General features: G+C 33.9%; 2 protein-coding genes across 3 annotated transcripts; both read left to right on the top strand.

Moving 5' to 3' along the window:
- Positions 1-1,093: 1,093 nt before the first annotated feature.
- LOC125186796 (ER membrane protein complex subunit 3-like) lies at positions 1,094-4,638 on the top strand. Its single transcript, XM_048083237.1, has 8 exons — positions 1,094-1,367; positions 1,471-1,564; positions 2,295-2,414; positions 2,504-2,552; positions 2,771-2,870; positions 2,996-3,057; positions 3,200-3,258; positions 4,205-4,638. Exons 1-8 carry the CDS (start codon positions 1,216-1,218, stop codon positions 4,310-4,312), a joined length of 744 nt encoding a protein of 247 aa, XP_047939194.1. The 5' UTR covers positions 1,094-1,215; the 3' UTR covers positions 4,313-4,638.
- Positions 4,639-11,448: 6,810 nt separating this feature from the next.
- LOC125186192 (induced stolen tip protein TUB8-like) lies at positions 11,449-12,744 on the top strand. 2 transcript variants are annotated; one of them, XM_048082540.1, is made up of 3 exons: positions 11,449-11,564; positions 12,116-12,442; positions 12,473-12,744. In XM_048082540.1, exons 1-3 carry the CDS (start codon positions 11,550-11,552, stop codon positions 12,563-12,565), a joined length of 435 nt encoding a protein of 144 aa, XP_047938497.1. In that variant the 5' UTR covers positions 11,449-11,549; the 3' UTR covers positions 12,566-12,744. The 2 variants fall into 2 exon arrangements, with proteins under 2 accessions (XP_047938497.1, XP_047938496.1); XM_048082539.1 differs by having other exon boundaries at positions 12,116-12,744.
- The last annotated feature ends 4,685 nt before the right edge of the window (positions 12,745-17,429 follow it).

The following is a 17,429-nucleotide window of genomic DNA, read 5'->3' as shown; positions in this document are numbered from 1 at the left end:
CAAGCCCCGCAAAAAATCGACGGTTTGGAACCGTGAAAAACCATAAAAAAATCATCGAAAACCGCCTGTTCGGAACCGAGGCCGAAACTGAAACCGGCGGTTTTGGAACCGGAACTGTATGCGCGAAACACCTTCGCGTTTCGGTTCCGGTTCGACAATTTCCAAAATCGGAACCAGCGGTTCTGAAACCGTGGGCACCTCTAGACGGAGGGAGTATTACTTTAAATTTAGTGATGGGAAAATATTGTTTTCGGGTCGTTTCGTTGCATTCACTTACAACAAGAAACTTGTACAAATCTTTCCATTTTCCAAGTCGATGTTCCATTCGACCTGTTAGGTCCCTACTTAACCTCGACGACCACATTTCCACCAAAATTTGATTAGTTATGCATCTCCGTTCTTTCATAGCTGAGTCATTTTTCCGTTTTAAAAAGTTATTTTATAGTTGAATATTTCCATATATGGTAATAATTAACTCAAATTTTCTTTTCAACTTCATTCTACTCTTACTTTATACTCTATATTTTATTAATTTTTCAATTTTATTCTTTCTCAACACACCTAGGTGGTGTTCGTTTTGCAAGATTGTATCCGGGATTAAATTTGTAGTGTGTTTGGTTCATGAAATTCAACCTCACAATTCAATCCTAGATGATTAATCATGAGATAATTAGTCATAGCTAATCCCCTATGACTAAAATAATCTTACAACTCAATCCTAAATTGTATCTTGGTATTATTTTATCATGGAAACCGAACACCACCTTAATATCTACTTCTTCCGTTTCTGAATTTTTTTTACTTATTTCTATTTTTGTCTGTCCTTAAAAATTTGTCACCTTTAATTTTTATTTTTAGCAGTGAATCCCATATTTTATTAGTATAAAATTAATATATAAAATAGGATCACGTACTACTAACTTTTTCCACTCACTTTTAATTAGTATTTCTTAAAAATCGTGTAAAGTAATTGGTAAAAATTATTAAGAATGGAGGGAGTAGTTTTAAACTTAGTATAGAAAAGAGTGGCTAGGAAACGGGATGAGTATAAATTAAAGGCTAAGCCCAACAGTGGAGTGCGATTTCATTGGGCCCATTACTGGAAATCGGAAACTAAAGATTTAAGAATTTTAACTTTTTGAAGTGATCTCGTCGAGTTCTGGTAGAAGTTTAGAGAGTTGAGTTTGCCGAATCCGAAACCTTCCGAGATAAACAATGGCGGAAGATTTGGTGCTAGATACGGCGATCAGAGACTGGGTGTTGATACCATTATCGGTGGTGATGGTGCTCATCGGCGTCCTCCGTTACTTCGTATCTAAGCTCATGCGTTCCGATCAAGTTCCCGATCTCAAAATCGTCAAAGAAGGGTATCTCGAAACTTTTATTTCTTCTTTTTTTCTATAATTGCTAGTCGATGTCAAAAGCTTGTGACCAGCTATTGAAGTTTTCTGATTGTTTTTCCGGTTACAGGCAAGTGATAATTAGGGCGAGGAATCTTAGGGCTGCTGCTAATTTCATCCCTGCCAAGTCGTTCCGTGCTCGTAAGCACTACTACAGCAATGAGGTGACAGAATTTGTTTACAATTTTCATTGTATGTGCTTGTGGTTTGGTAATTAATGAGTACACATGTATTGAAACTTATTACCGGAATTGTCGTTATTCTTTTCTAGGTCTCAGCTAAAATTTCCATGAAGATGATAAGAACAAATATGACTACTTTGATCACTAAACAAAGAGACTTAAGTTAAACAACCAGCCTTGTAGCTTTGTTGTAGTATTCCTCCCCTTCCCCTCCTAATTCCTATGAGAGCTCAATGAAAATCTCAATCCTCCATCTCCAACTCAAACAAAAAGTATGTAGGTTGATAGGAGTATTAATTTTTGTTGCTAGAATCTGAACTTTGCTATGGTAAATATTTATGCTTGACCTGACTAAGAAATTGTCAGGGAGCTCTTGTGAAATCTACTGCCATTGGCATTCATAGATGACTTTAAAGACTTTTTGTGACAGCTGATTTAATGTACTCCATATAAAAACAACTGGTCTTCCCTTTTAAAAGGCTTAAACGGTAACAATTGAATTCCTCTTTTTTCCTTTCATGTGCCTTCCAAGAACATTCACCATGAGAACCAACCACTGAATCCATGTTTATCCAAAAACTTGTTACTTATCAATTATCATACATCTTCTATATAGCCTTTTATGTTTATGCACTTATTGTCTGATGCGCCAACCTTGATTGACTTAAGATGTAGTTTTTCTTATGATTAAATATTGGACTTCAAATTGCAGGAGAATGGATTATTACATGTACCCAAGGGTCAAGCTCAGAACCCACAGGCACAGATGTTTTCAGACCCAAACATGGCTATGGATATGATGAAAAAAAATCTCTCGATGATTATTCCACAGGTGAAGATTCTGCTTGTTTCTTTGCGGTGATACTTGTATTTTGTACAAGATCTGTCTTTACTGACGTGCTTGCCTTTTCTGTTGAACAGACGCTTACGTTTGCATGGGTCAACTTTTTCTTCTCTGGATTTGTAGCAGGTGTGTCTTTTTTTCCTTTTTCTTTCATTCATTCCTTAGATTTTGTGAATGTTGCACAACCGGAGATACTTTCCATGTGGAGAATTATGAACACTTCATATTGATTTTTGTGTCCGACTACTAAACTCAAATATCATGTGTCAATGGTGGAATTTTGGTATTGAATTATTTATAACCTAGCTAGCCTGGCATAAATGGTGCACATCTTGTTTTCGCAGCAAAGATCCCATTTCCTCTTACTCAGAGATTCAGGGCAATGCTGCAAAATGGCATAGACTTGAGCACTGTCGATGTTAGTTACGTCAGCAGTCGTTCCTGGTATTCTCCCTACTCATGTCATGAAAAAAAATCATATCACAAATTCACAACCACAGTTTCTATTGATTGAATTTGTGATTGTAGCTGATGTATAAAGTAAGTGATTAACATCTTTCTCTTGGCAGGTATTTTCTAAATCTTTTTGGGCTAAGGGGTCTCTTTAGTCTTATTCTTGGAGAAGACAATGGTCAGTATTCTTGACCTTTTGCCAATCCTCAATATTGTATCTTAGTTTGAAACAACACTAGAGCAATCATAGAACCAACCAGATATATATCTATAGACTATTTTTTATTAGGAAACTAACATGAGTACTTGATCTTCACCAGCAACTGATGATACACAGCGCATGATGCAAATGGGTGGATTTGGATTTGACCCAACCAGGGTAAGGCTATGCATTCTATCCTTCCCCCCTTCATATATGCTTTTATGAACAAGAACAGCTTATTTAGTCTCCAATAAACACGTTTAGGTTATATGAAACCATTTTCCCGAAGTCAATAAAGTGGGTATGATATGCTCACATGTTCTTTTCTGATTTATTTTGGGGGTGGCTGTGGAGGGGGAAAAAGTTAATTTTTATTCCAAAGAGGTTTTTTTGTTCTACTTTGAATAATGGTTTCTTGAGGAATTGATGAGTAACTAATTTGTATTCTCAATTTTATGGGTGCTCAAGTATATTCTTCAATATGTAAATATTTAGGGTTTTTTAAGTTTTCAGCATTTGATCAACTTTTACTGGGTTCAATAATTTAGCCGGTTCACAACTACTTTCTCTGTCCCAATGAAGATGACATATTTCTAAAAATGGAGACAATACTATCTCTCCACTTAACACACAAAACTACACTACATAAAATCTTGTGTCGGCCAAGAAAGGGGTCATTTTCGTTGGGACTGAGGGAGTATATGTTTATAAGGATCTCTCCATTTGGAATGCGAATAAAGTATTACTATAATTTATAATTTTCATCAGTGTTTCAATTATTGACACTCAAGCAGCCCTACATCAGCATGATTTTCTTGTAGATGTGGTCATTGTTTAGTGAGTGCCTAACTTTTGAAAAGCTCACTGACCAAACATTCATCTGTCAATTTGGCAAAAGAACCAATTTGTCAATAGGTTCAAGACCATTGTAGAACTTGACACCTTATAATGAGTCATTGTTAAAAATATCCATTCTTATATATAGATAATTAGATATTAAAAAAGCGACAATGTTATGCTGTTTCTGGGGGGAAATTAGAAGTGGTGTCTGTCTTTTTTTTTAATAAATTCTGTCATCACGAATGTTTGTTTTGATAGCTCCATATTTTTCTTGTTGGATCAGAGTTTGGGTGCAGAGAAAGATAATCTGGACATTGTCCAACATGACTGGGCGTTGCCAAAATTTGAGCAGCGAGCAGAATCAGTTTTGAAGAAACTTGTCCAGAAATAACCGAGTACATACGTTAGTGCTATTCTGCTGCTATCCACCATGCTCTTCTTGGTGTCTATGCGCCGTGATCCAAGTACTTCAGAATGAAAGGGTGTCTATTGTCGTGGATGAAATCAGCCAAAACCGCATGCCTTACATTGTTTGCCCCCCTTTTTAGTTAAAGAAACTATCTTTGATATTGGTTAATGGTAATACTGTGCCTAGCTGCTGACATCTTATGCCACGGAATTAGAGTATTGTTAATCTTAAGGAATTTCCCAATCGTACTACTGTAAAAGTGTATTTTTCTTTTCGTTTAAAAACATGTCTCCCTCCATTTCATAGTAGTGAGTCTAGTGACCATAGCAGTGAGAAGAAATATGTTGATTTTTACTTAAAAAGAGAAATGAGTTTACTAATGGAACATATCAAAATGACAAAATAACTCCACTTCTATGAAACGGAGGGAGTACACTTTGTCAGATAAGAGAGTGTACTACTCTCTTTATAGGATTGAGTTTTAACAAGTAAATAGTGGTGGCTTTTCATGGATAATAGATCTCACTTTTATTATAGAGGTACATTTGTAAGTAGATAATGGTTACTTTTGGATTTGTTGTAAATAAATTATAATGATGGAATAAAAATGTACAAGGATACTTTGCAAAAAAAGTACTTCATATTGCTTATTGAGTAGGAGTAATGTTTTGTGGGACAAACTAAAATGATAAATTGAGCATATTCTGTGTAGAAGTCAAATAATTTTTTGAAACTCTTGCGAGTCAAAAAGTACTTCGTATTGCTTATTGAGTAGGAGTACTTTAAATGGTGAACGGAAGGAATATTATTTCGTGCAATGAATAGTAATTGAAGTTGGGAATGGGTTTATGAATGTGAATTGGTTTTGGCGCGAGAGACAGGAGTTGGGAAGTGGGGCAAAATGCAAAGGGTTGCGTGGTGATGAAATAATGTGGAAGGGAAGCAGTGACAACCTTGGACTTACACATGTCTACCAAATTGCAGCACTAATGATGCCCCAAAATCATCTTGGCTTCAGGGGATATGTCAACCTTGGACTTACACATGTCTACCAAATTGTAGCACTAATGATGCCCCAAAATCATCTTGGCTTCATGGGATATGTGTCCCTCCAGACACGCTTAGCTTATTCATTTAATACCGCCTTTGATTTCTCCAACTTCACAATCTCAATTAATCCACTATTATGGAATAATTTATTGTATTATTAATGTCGACTAATTGGTATGCCTGATATTTAAGTAATAGTCCTATTCCTACATATGTGCTTCAATTTGTTGAGTGAGGTGACTCTTGAACGTCTACTTGTAATATTGGCCCCTTTAATCAACTGATAGCTAGCGTGACCCTTGACACTTACTAAAAGAAATCAAACACGTACATAATTTGACAAGCATGATCAATCAGTGACTCATCCATTCCAAATTCAAAATCGTCGTGGATTCTAATAATATCACTCGTCAATTTCGATTAGTGAGGCCAATATTTCCTTCTTAATTAATGTACAGTATTCATTTTAACATCCAAACATATGTGGAGCCTAAATAGTGAATTACTACAAAACTCCAAAAACTAATCTAACTTTTGAAATGCGAATCCAACGCTTCGTGGTAACAAAATGGAGTATAAGTAATACTCCATATTTCTTCTTTCGTCCCTTTAAGTGTCTTATTTCATCCATCCTATAATAATACAATGCCAAATTCTTTACATATACAAATTTAATGCAGATTTTTAAAAAGTATTTACCGGTTTGTTGGCAATGAAAGAAAATTCAATTTTATAGTGATTTGGAAAAAAAGAAGTTTGCCGAATGAGAAATTTTTTTATTTATATTCTGGCTATTGGCGTGCTCAACTTTTATTATATTTTTAATTTTAAATAAAATACGTCAATGGTATTGGTATTTTTTCTCTCTAAACACAAAATTGAATTTTTTTCCCAAGTCACCCTAAAACCGAATTTGCCCGATCACGGTATTAATTAATTGAATCATAATCTTTAGTTAATAAATTAAGTATCCCTAGTGAAGGTTTATTGGAACATGGCCAAACAAATCTCCATCTTCGTAATATAAGATGTGGAAAAAAAGGTGACACTTGCTCAATAACGGTATGTCGGTATACTCACATAGAGTGTAACATTATATATATGTACAATTCAAATTCAATAGAATCGACCAAACATATCAATGAATCAAACACGATTGAGAATGTTAAAGGTTGCTTCTCACTATCGTTAGTAGAAGAGTTTGATACGCAATATTAAAAGAAATAGATGAATCCTCAAGCTAAGACAAGTGACAACTCTTTACTTTAGTATGTCCTCTTACATTTTATTTGTCGTAATATATATGACCTTATACAAATTGAGTGGAAATGTATAAGGACCTAATTTGTCTAATATCATTATCTTAAAGTTTTAAACCCTTACATAGATTTTCTTTGGTAACCGTTTACTGTATTAACCTCTCATTTGTAAGTCCTTATTTAAACAATCCCGAAAATGATATTTTCATCTTCACCATCTCATGATTTTTGAACGAGACTAAAGAATCTATATTAATATGCATATTGCATACTCTCCCCGTCACATCATAAACGAGATGCTTCTTTTAAACACTTGTTTTGCGAAATGATCATGAAGAAAGTAAAGTAAGAAAGAAAAAATAATATAGAGAAGACGGATCGGAGGGAGTTCTACAGACAAATATCACAAAAAATATGTCAAGTTTAATCCACGGTATATCATAAAATTCAATCATTCAGCAATAAATCTATGATTAAGTTGTTCTTAAGCGCACACATAAGCACTACGCAAAGTGCGTACTTTTAGTTAAAATGGTGTTGCAATATGGAGCATATTTTAAGATACTTAGCTTGTTCCAAGTTTTTATAAACTAAATACATGTTGGGATCGTCGACTGCACATTAGTTTGATATTGTCCGCTTTGGGTAGAGCCAAGCCCGCACGGATTTGTTTTTGGGTCACTTCCAAAAGACCTCAAACTAATTAGGGATGTATAGCACTTATATACTAATCCAATTTCGCTCACTCATCCGACGTGAGATAGGTTTGACCCAACAATACATTACGGAAATATTTTGGGATATTTTATTGTTCTTATATTTGGATAGGAATATTGGCGTGGCCTTCTACATTTTTACTTATTAATTCCATCATCGTTTTTCATAAGAGAATGTAGGGACAGATGTCACATAAAATAAAATAGAAGTCGGGGTAGCAAAGAATCTTTGTGTGTGGGTGTCCAATTGGGGTAGTGACGCCCAGGCAAAAGGCATGGGCCACACCACAATACACGTAAATCAAATGAAAATAAGTCGGACGGGGCCCACCACCAATACAATCGTGCTCCGCCTCCACGACCCTAATAGCTACTTATTCATTCACTTTAGGCTTTAGGGTATATACGCTTTGGGCTTATCAGACTTTCTCTACAATATTTTTCAAACTAATCCATCCCAGCTCTATATTATTATTTTAAAATATCCTTTATTATATATTATTTTATTCATCTTAAAAATATTTATTTTAATCCGTCTCACAAAATTATTTTTTTCTATTACACTTGCTTCAATTATTTTCCTCTTTATAATTCGTACTACTTTACTACTTTCGCATTAAAATTTATATCGTCTAAAAAATCTTTATTATTAGGGGATGAATCTATTTATAGAACATTCTCACCACCTTTTCTCGTTCTCTTTACCACTTTATCACATTTTCTTTTTCTTTCTCATACTTTAGCAATTGGATAATAAAATATGTTACGTTCACAAGTGAAATTATTATTTTTGAATAAAAATATCTCATTTTACTTAGTCTATTTTTGATGTCACGCATTTTACTATATCAATCAACTTATATTTTATAATAAAACTAATATATTAAAACAAGAGTAATATTCCACTAATTTTTTCACTCACTTTTTTCATATTTCTTAGAACTCATGTCATGTCAAATTTAAGATTTTAGTCCTTTCTATTTAATTTTTTTGCGTCGGATTATAATTGACAAATTGTGTAATGTGAATGGAGATAATATACAGAATCTATTAGCTTCCACGTATTATAGAATTTATAGCAATTGGTGCATTTGTGTTTCTTTTTTATTCATTAAAAAGTGGCTGGGCATCAATTACAATTATGCTACTTGTATTGAAATTGTAGGTGATTCGATCTCATGGCTCAAGCTATATATTGAAAAGTGCATTTCTATTTGACAGGGTGTTTTTTATTAAGTGATAAATACACATCTATACTCTATAGGCCACCATTTTATTGATATGCATATAATCCTGGCAGTCTTAATTCTTGGCCGCTTAAATCCGTGAAATGATCATCTAATCTTCTTATGCTAAATCATGTTTTAACAATTAACTAATTCTTTAGAATCAAATGATTTGGATCTAAAATAGAACAATGACCAGATTCTTGATTACACAATTGGCCTGAGATACTGCGCACATTTCTTCCTATCTCTACAATTAAATATTCCCTTATCTAATGATTTAACAACCCACAATATTTTTGTAAGTAGTATGTATTCTTGCTAATGTCTGTCACTTTAAATAACTGTAATAATAGTACTATGAAAATTAACTTAAATCCTTCAGTTCTTTAACAATGATACATACATATGTATAGAATATATAACTAATACTTCAGCGACTCACGTTCCTTTTGGGACGTCCTAAGATAAGTGAGTCATTTCCTTTTTTGGTATTCTCTCTTTTAGGCCATCCACAATGGGGCGGACGATGCGACGGACGATGCATTGTCCGCCCCTTAGTCCGCCACTGCAGCACCACGGACTATGTGATTTCCTTAGTCCGCGCCCTATGCATCTGGTGCGGACGATGAATCATTTTTCGCATAGTCCGGCCTATAGTCCGCCCCATTGCAGGGGGCGGACTATGCACACATTTTTAATTTTTTTTTGTATTTTCTTCTATATATATCACCAATTTTTTAACTTCATTTCACACCTTTCACTCCACTCTCTTCCCCATCTCAATTTCTCTCTAAATTCAATAATGAATTGTGACGATTTTCATATATGCAAGCATAAAATATAAAAAATAAAAAATAAATATTGACAATAGGATATGCCTTTAATTTGTGGTGTTTTTATATTTTTTTATTCTTGCTAATTGATATATTTGCAAGCATAAAAAATAGGATTAATGAATTTTTTTAGTGTTTAAATATTCAGAATAATAAATAAAATGCTTTAGGGGCGGGGCTTAGGGCGGGTTATAGTCACGCCCCATTGCGAGGTCAGAGAGGAGCGGAGGGATAAAATGCTGATGTGGCGGTGCATGGGGCGAGGCTTAGACGTCGTATGGTCCAGAAATGCAGGTTGTGGATGCGCTACTTTTACCACCTACTTTTTTGCATAACTAAATTTCTTAACAAAACTCCGTCTCCTTAAATTCCATGCTGAAAAATTTCGTTATACGAAATTTGGTTGCATAGCTTTATTGTTTTCATATAACTAAACATTTTATGTTGAAAAAGAATTAATTTTGCGAGATCAAGCTTTAAAACCTAACGGTATTGAGCAGGAGAGAGAGGGGAGACAAGGACAGGAATTGAGCGGTGATGACTGCGATCCAGCGTGGCGCCATCTGACGGCACGTATGTGGGACCCATGTCACGAGAGTACTTCTCTTGGAAAGCAGCATTTGGGTGGACCCCACGGCTAGTGGACGAGATTGAGATATCGAAAAGGAGTCCACGTCGGCCGACTGCTGGGTCCCATTTGCTAACGATCATAGCTGGCGCGGTGGCCCCCGCACTAAAGTAACGCCACCGGCCTTCGTCCATTATTTGGCCCACATACACCAATTCTATGCACACATCAATCCTTAACTTTTTTCAATCTTTTAATAAACTTTCCCATTGACCATTCTCGATCTCACCCTTCATTTCAAGTTTCCAATTCATCTTAAAAAAAAAAAGAAACAATTTCTTGAGTTTTGATGAATAAATTGTACCAATTTTAATGCAAAATACATAAAGTGTATAAAATAAGAGAACTATACAGATAAAATAGGAAAAAAGAAAGATAAAATATACTACCTCCATCCCCAAATATTGTCACACTTTGACTCGGCACGGATTTTAAGAAATGTAATGAAAGTGAGTTGAAAAAGTTGATGGAATGTGAGTCCTATTTTTAAAGTATTAGTTTTATAATAAAATGTGAGTATGAATGAGTTAGTCGAATATGAGGTTTACTACCAAAAATGATAAAACAGTGAAGTGTGACAAAATTTCAGGAAATGACCGAAATGGTAAGCTGTGACAAACTTTCAGGAACGGAGGTAGTAATAAAATATAAAAGAAAAAGCTAAAAGTAATAATAAGTTCAAAGTAACTTTCCATTTTTAATACTACTATATGACTAATTTTGGTGAACGATCGGAGATGCCAAGGGAATATAATTTTAAAAAAATAGGCTCTAGTCGCATACATATGCCCTCTCCACGATGCCATAAGGAGCCATTCAAGAAAAGGAGAGTTAAAGAAGAAGATACACATGAATAGGCAAAATGTGGAATTGGCCTCCACCATGTGCCTTGCCCTTTCCAAATTAATGAAATATAAAAGCTCGCTGCATCTAACTACTACTCCTATTATTATGTACTACTATTACTAGCAAAGATAAGCTAAATTAACTATTACTTCCTCCTCCGTTCACTATTAGGAGTTCCATTTGAGTTCGACATGAGTTTTAAGAAATAGTATAAAAAAATATGGGTAAGAAAATAGTGAAACGTGAGACCCATTTTTATATTAGTTTTATAATAGAATGTGAGTGGAATGAATTAGTGGAAAGTGAGGTGTACCTACCATTTATAGTAAAAATGTACCGGAACTCCTAATGGCGGATGGACTAAAATGGTAAACCGAGACTCTTAATAGTGGGCGTAGGGAGTATTTATATTTTATTTTATGTAGCAAAAGTATAATCAAATACAACTAAGCATGACTGTGAATCACCATCATCTTATGTGTCAGTTTGTCTCAAGATTCTCTATTAACATTATTATATGTTTTGAAGTGCTTGATTTGAACCCCTATAAATACCCACTCTAATCCACACTTTCATATCATCACATTCACTAGCATTTTAGCTTTCCAATTCCTTCTTCTTCTTTAGCTTTCACTCCTTCACCACTCTTCATACTAGAATGGCATCAGTTGAGGTATACACACAATCATGATTCGATCTGCTCTAGCTCTTAGTCAAATTGATTTGTTCACTTTGCTAATTTAGTCTCTACCTGTTCCTAGTTAATGGTTTGGATCGAGATCATCAAATTTATTGTTTTTACTTCATGGTTTTTAGTGTGTACACGAGCTTGAATCAATGTTGATTACCCTTCATTAATGGAGAGGTTCAATCAAAAATGATTCTCTTACTCGGGAATGCTAATCTCAAATCCTAAAAAAAAAAAAAAAAAGGTTAAGGACATTTTTAATGCAACTAAAGATTCTAATTTTCATTTCTAAATATACCTTAAAAAATGTCCTTATTGTTGATATTCCAACTAAAATTAGAGGACGCAAATGGAAGCGTCCTAAAAAATTAAAATTTTAAATTAATTTGTCCTTAATTTAGGACCGCTTTCTTTTAGGTCATTTTTCAAAATTTCGAATGCAAGTAATTGCGTCTCGTCAGAATTTTTTTATAGTGATGGCCATTTAAATATATGATCAACTTCAAAAATTAAGCAAAAGCAATCATGATGAGCAGGTTGAATCAGTTCCAGTGGCGGAGATCGTGGCTCCAGCGGAGACACCGGAGAAAGTGGAGGTGAAGGAAGAAGTAGCTGAAGCCGAGCCAGAGAAAATAGTGGCGGCTGTGGAGGAGCCAGCTGTTGAAGCTGAGACGAAGGAAGTTACAGCTGAAGAGACAGAGGAGGTAAAAGAAACCGAAGAAGAAGCCGTCCCAGAGAAAGAGACGGAGGCTGTTGAGGAAGCCGCCAAGGAGGAGGAGGCGGCTCCCGTCTCAGCAGAAGAGGTTGCTCCAGCTGAAGCCGCCAAGGAAGAGGAAGTGGCTCCCGTTGAAGCCGTGGAAGAGGCTGCTCCAGCTGAAGCCGCCAAGGAAGAGGAGGTGGCTCCCGTAGAAGCCGCGGAAGAGGCTGCTCCAGCTGAAGCTGCCAAGGAGGAGGAAGCTGCTCCTGTTGAGAAAACTGATGAGTGAAGAGCAGCTATACATATCACAGAAGTTGGCAGTATTTGAATCTTTTATTGGTATTATTGTTTATTTCTCTGTTATTGTATTAGTACTATCATTCAAGTTTTCTATCTTGGGGTGTTTGAGAGTAATTTGAGGATGAATATATTTCGAGTTATCAAAGTAGTCTGCTTGGTTTATTGGAATTTGGAGTTTCATCCTTATATTTGAATTAATAAAATTAAGTTATACTAGTAAGTACTTATTTGTGTTTTGCAAGTTATCATCCACAAGAAAATAATTCAATCTTATGACTTGAGTACTTTTTTTACTCCTACTTGAAATCTTGAATACAGATGACTATAATAATTTTTCTTGTTTGCATTTGATGTTTATTTATCATCAGAGTAACACTCAGATAATTATGTTGTCAACTTTTACCAACATAATTACATAAAGCATAGAAGATATACTATCGAATAAGCTGTAGGAGGAAAGTATTTGTCTTGCAATATTTTCGAATTTATTCTCTCTTCACAATGACTATATGATACCGATCTACTTTCGAATAGGAGAGTTGATTCTTCTCTCTCTTGGACCATAGAGAGAGAAGAAGATCATAACGGGGAACCATGTATACATAATTCCCATCATTCTCGCCATCTATATACATATAAGTTACCCATATCCACAGTTTAAACAGAGGATGCTACAAGTTACAATCGTTGTTGTCGAAGAAAACATGACAAGTAGCTACACCTCCATCTTTAGATACTCGTCAACTTGCCAAAACAGTCAAAGTCTCCAGAGTCATCTATCACGATCCCCAAATCCACATATTCTCACCATGTGCCAAAGCTGCAACCCACATGCTCCTGAGTGATAATGCTAAGACGGTCGTGCATCATGTCATTGGTAGGGTATGCAGGGAAACACAACCGGTAAAAGCATGTATGGAACGAAGGAAGCCGCTCAGAGGATTCAGAAGTCTTGTAGATAGAAAGGCCTGAAGCCAAACCACTGAAACCTTCAACTGGTAAATATTTTATCGAAGTCCATATAAAGAGTAGAACCTTTTTATCGAAGTCCAAAAGGACGTTTCAGGATGAGTACTTTATCAAACATGCCCAATAAATGAAGATCAACTTGTTCACTCAGACAGAGCTCGGATGCAATTACATGAGAAATTTTGTGACTGTGGAATATTTATTGTACATATTTGCACTATCCTACCACATTCCCCTCTAACTAATGACATGCTAATATTTTTTTATTTACTGGATCATGAACAAGTTCAGTCAATTTGCAGCTCATAATACCTATCTCAGGTGATTGATTTTTAGTTAAAGTGACTACAGTTCATCATATCTGAAATCATACATGTTTCCATAATCTTTTGACTTCAGTTCGTTCAACAGAGACATGATCATCAGAGTCACCAGTTGTCTAAGATCCGACTTCAATGCTATCGTCCTCTGTGACTGCGACTCCTTACAAGCATTACCTCTTTGAAACGGCTTACACCAAGAAAATTCAAGTAGATACTTTAATGATGGCAGGATCAACTGAGGCTAGAGTTTGGTTGTTGAAATCAAAAGATGCTGGCCCTCCAAAGAGCTTGTGGAGGCTCTCATAAACATCGTCATGGAAGAGTTTCATGGTGGTCTTTGTAAAGAGAATGAATGGCTTGCTAAACTTTCAGAAAGTCCGACCGGCCTTTCCCGGTCCTAATCATGGGGCCATTCCCTCAGTTGATGGTTTGGTTCCTTGATCGGAGTTCGAGTGGATCCTTCACCGGACTAACACCAACATAATGTACTACTTGTAACTGATTTGTGGAGAAGAGATGGAAAGAACAATCTTTATGGAAAAGGTATGTAGTTCTCAGTATTTCATTTCAATCAATCCCGTCAAGATTTGAGCCATAATTGGCCATATATCTCATTTGTTCCCTCTTGTTTAGTATACTAGAATTGGCCCAAGAATTGATCCAAATATTATATAAAATAAAAACTTTGACTTAATAGAATTATAGATTGACAAATTTATCCCTTCAAGTGGAAATATGGAAAGGTGAAAAAGTGAAAAAGTGGAACAAATGTGTAAAACCAAATCCATTTCTTGGTGCATTTTCAATGCACATACAAATCTTACCAATTTTGCAAGATTAATTCTTCCTCAATTAATATGAATAGTGCGGACCCCACCTCAATTGTAAGGCCCCAACAATTAATTCTGGAAAGTGAAAACAAAAATTGGCCCAATTCTTTCAAAGTGAACCCATCCGTAGGATATCATTTTGCTGATAGATGAAGCCTATATGGGCTTCAGCCTTGTGGGCCTCTCGTGATTCGTGAAGCCTGTAAAACGGAGTCCATCACGAAATTAGTTTCAGCCTTGTTCGCTTGTGATTAATATTGAGAAAATGCCAACTCAAAAGAGGATTTTTTATAAAAAAAAAGAAAACAAACTAATCCGCAAAGCTATGTTGAAAACGGATAAATAAAAAACTTACACAGTTTGACATGGTTTAATGATTAGTTATTATGAAAATAAATTTCAGTACTTGAATATAGTCAAACGATTTACACACAAGTCATATTTACTCGATTAATACTAGTTAAAGTTAACTTAATTCGTCTCGGCCAGTTCATACACAAAGGGATACACCTGGAATTATTCACAGACAAGCCTCTAAAGAAAATAAATAAATAATAATGTTATGTAACATGTGAGAGGAAGAATTAGTCTATTCATTTGCCCATTTTATAAATTAGAAACAGACCTACTATATGACAGGTAGTGACGTAATTAAGGTATGTAGATTAAATGACAAAGCCATAGAACAAGTGGGATTTCAAGTTGCGGACGTTGTTTTTTTTAAAAAAATTTATTATTATTATTATTAATTTTTTTTATATTTTATTTTAATTAATATTGGGGGTGAGGTGGTGGCTGGATTAGAACGAAACTGAGATGTCCTTATCCAATTCAATACCAAATTAAGCTAGACTAATTTCGGCATGGTCACAAATATGGTGAATCAAACATATCATTATCATCTTTAAAGTTTATATCGTAAGGTCACTAACTACTTACGATCAAATTATTATTAAAATTTTCTCGAATCTTATCACGAACTAACAGTAATATATTTGGCTAAATGTCTGTATACTACAAGGTCGACATGGACAGAGAGTTCAAATTATATTTTTTTCGTGTAAATTTCTGCGTGAACATATGTAATTTAACTACCATTACAATACTTATAAAATTATTTTTAATTTTATATATGATATGTGAAAATATTTTAAATCGAGAGAGTTATAAAAAGTTTAATTTTTTATACTAATATTTAACTTCAAGAATTGTCTAGCTAGCATTGAAAGTAAGATATGTCATTAAAATTTCAAAAAATTTACACTATTATAATACTGAATGGAGTTCATTTGTATACACGACATTAGAGAAAGTCATCTACAATGTTATTATATAAATCTTCTAAAAAAGTTGATTCTCTTATTTATTCTTATTGTATAAAATAAATTATAAAGATTTCATCACCCTATTCTAAAACTATAATTTAAAGTTCCCAATTCTCAACTCATATGAGTGCAATATTATGAATTTATGATGATATATAGCTCGTTTGTTATACTACAACTAGTGTTAACCCACGTGCGATGCACAACAGAATATTTTTTTTCCATACAGTTTTAAATCGTTAATTGGTTAAATAAAATAAGAAATAATATAACTATTTAATATTTAAAAAATAGAAAAATATACTATATAATAATAATAATAATAATTGAATAAATATAAATTCATTTTACACCTAAAGACATAAAATTAAACATATTTGAAATGGAATCAAGTTAAACACAATTATTTGGACAACAATAAAGAGACTATATCAAGTATTGACACTTTTGAGAAATATGTTTAAAACGATCCTTCATATTTCTCTACTAAAAATTAATGTAAATCACACTTTTAATAAAATAATAAATAATAACTCATAATATTCAAAACGTTAAAATTATGACCTAAAAAAAATTCAAATGATAAACTACACAAAAAACATGACATTAATTGGTTGAATTAATATTATTATATTAATGAATAATGATAGCCCCTTTGAACGTTGAAGCGTTTATCTTTATTTATTGCACTTTTAAACGTGGCTTATTGGAACATGAAACATACATACTATTTTGTATGATACTTTACAATTCTGAATACTGCAAATTTTTTTTAAAAAAAATATACTTAATATAATATACTATATTTTACTCAGTATGATCACCTATAGATAAGATAATTAGATTCTCTATATAAAATTAGTTGTATCCCAGAACAATTAAGTCTAAATCCTAATGTTAACAATAGTATTATTAGTAAACCATAATTTGGTAGCAGACTATTTTATTTTGTTTGAACAACTAATTATTTTATCAACTCGATTTTGATAGGTTTAATTATCTCACTACAAATGTACATATTATGCACCACTTATTATTTCATCATAAGTGATAAAATATTATTTTTTTTGTGTGACACTACTTAATATAATTATAGCGTCAGTGACAATATAAATATACAAAAACAATAAATTGTATAAAGATGAAGATAAATATTATGCATGTTTCAAGTTAAGGATGTTTACAATTCTTCTATCTATAAGAATTGTAAGATATATTAAGTTAAAATTCTTGAACCATATACACGTGGTACTTTAACTATTGTAATCAAAGAAAAACAACAACAACAAATGAAATGGAAACTACATTCAAAATTATAAAATAAACTGAACCATAAATATAGTCGAGAAAAACCCTCTTTCTGCAAGACAAATTGCATCACTGTTAGTGCTTTCGAATTGACGTAT

The sequence above is a fragment of the Salvia hispanica genome, chromosome 5 (genome assembly GCF_023119035.1).
Source record: "Salvia hispanica cultivar TCC Black 2014 chromosome 5, UniMelb_Shisp_WGS_1.0, whole genome shotgun sequence".
Classification (NCBI taxonomy): domain Eukaryota; kingdom Viridiplantae; phylum Streptophyta; class Magnoliopsida; order Lamiales; family Lamiaceae; genus Salvia; species Salvia hispanica.
This window is presented reverse-complemented; position numbering and strand designations above follow the sequence as displayed.

What these genes read in the sequence shown, in the direction of transcription:
- LOC125186796 (XM_048083237.1), top strand. Translation starts at nt 1,216, where the DNA reads ATGGCGGAAGATTTGGTGCTAGATACGGCGATCAGAGACTGGGTGTTG. An exon ending in TACGTCAGCAGTCGTTCCTG is followed by an intron (nt 2,871 to 2,995) that starts GTATTCTCCCTA and finishes TTCTCTTGGCAG; the next exon opens with GTATTTTCTAAATCTTTTTG. An exon ending in TTGGATTTGACCCAACCAGG is followed by an intron (nt 3,259 to 4,204) that starts GTAAGGCTATGC and finishes TTGTTGGATCAG; the next exon opens with AGTTTGGGTGCAGAGAAAGA.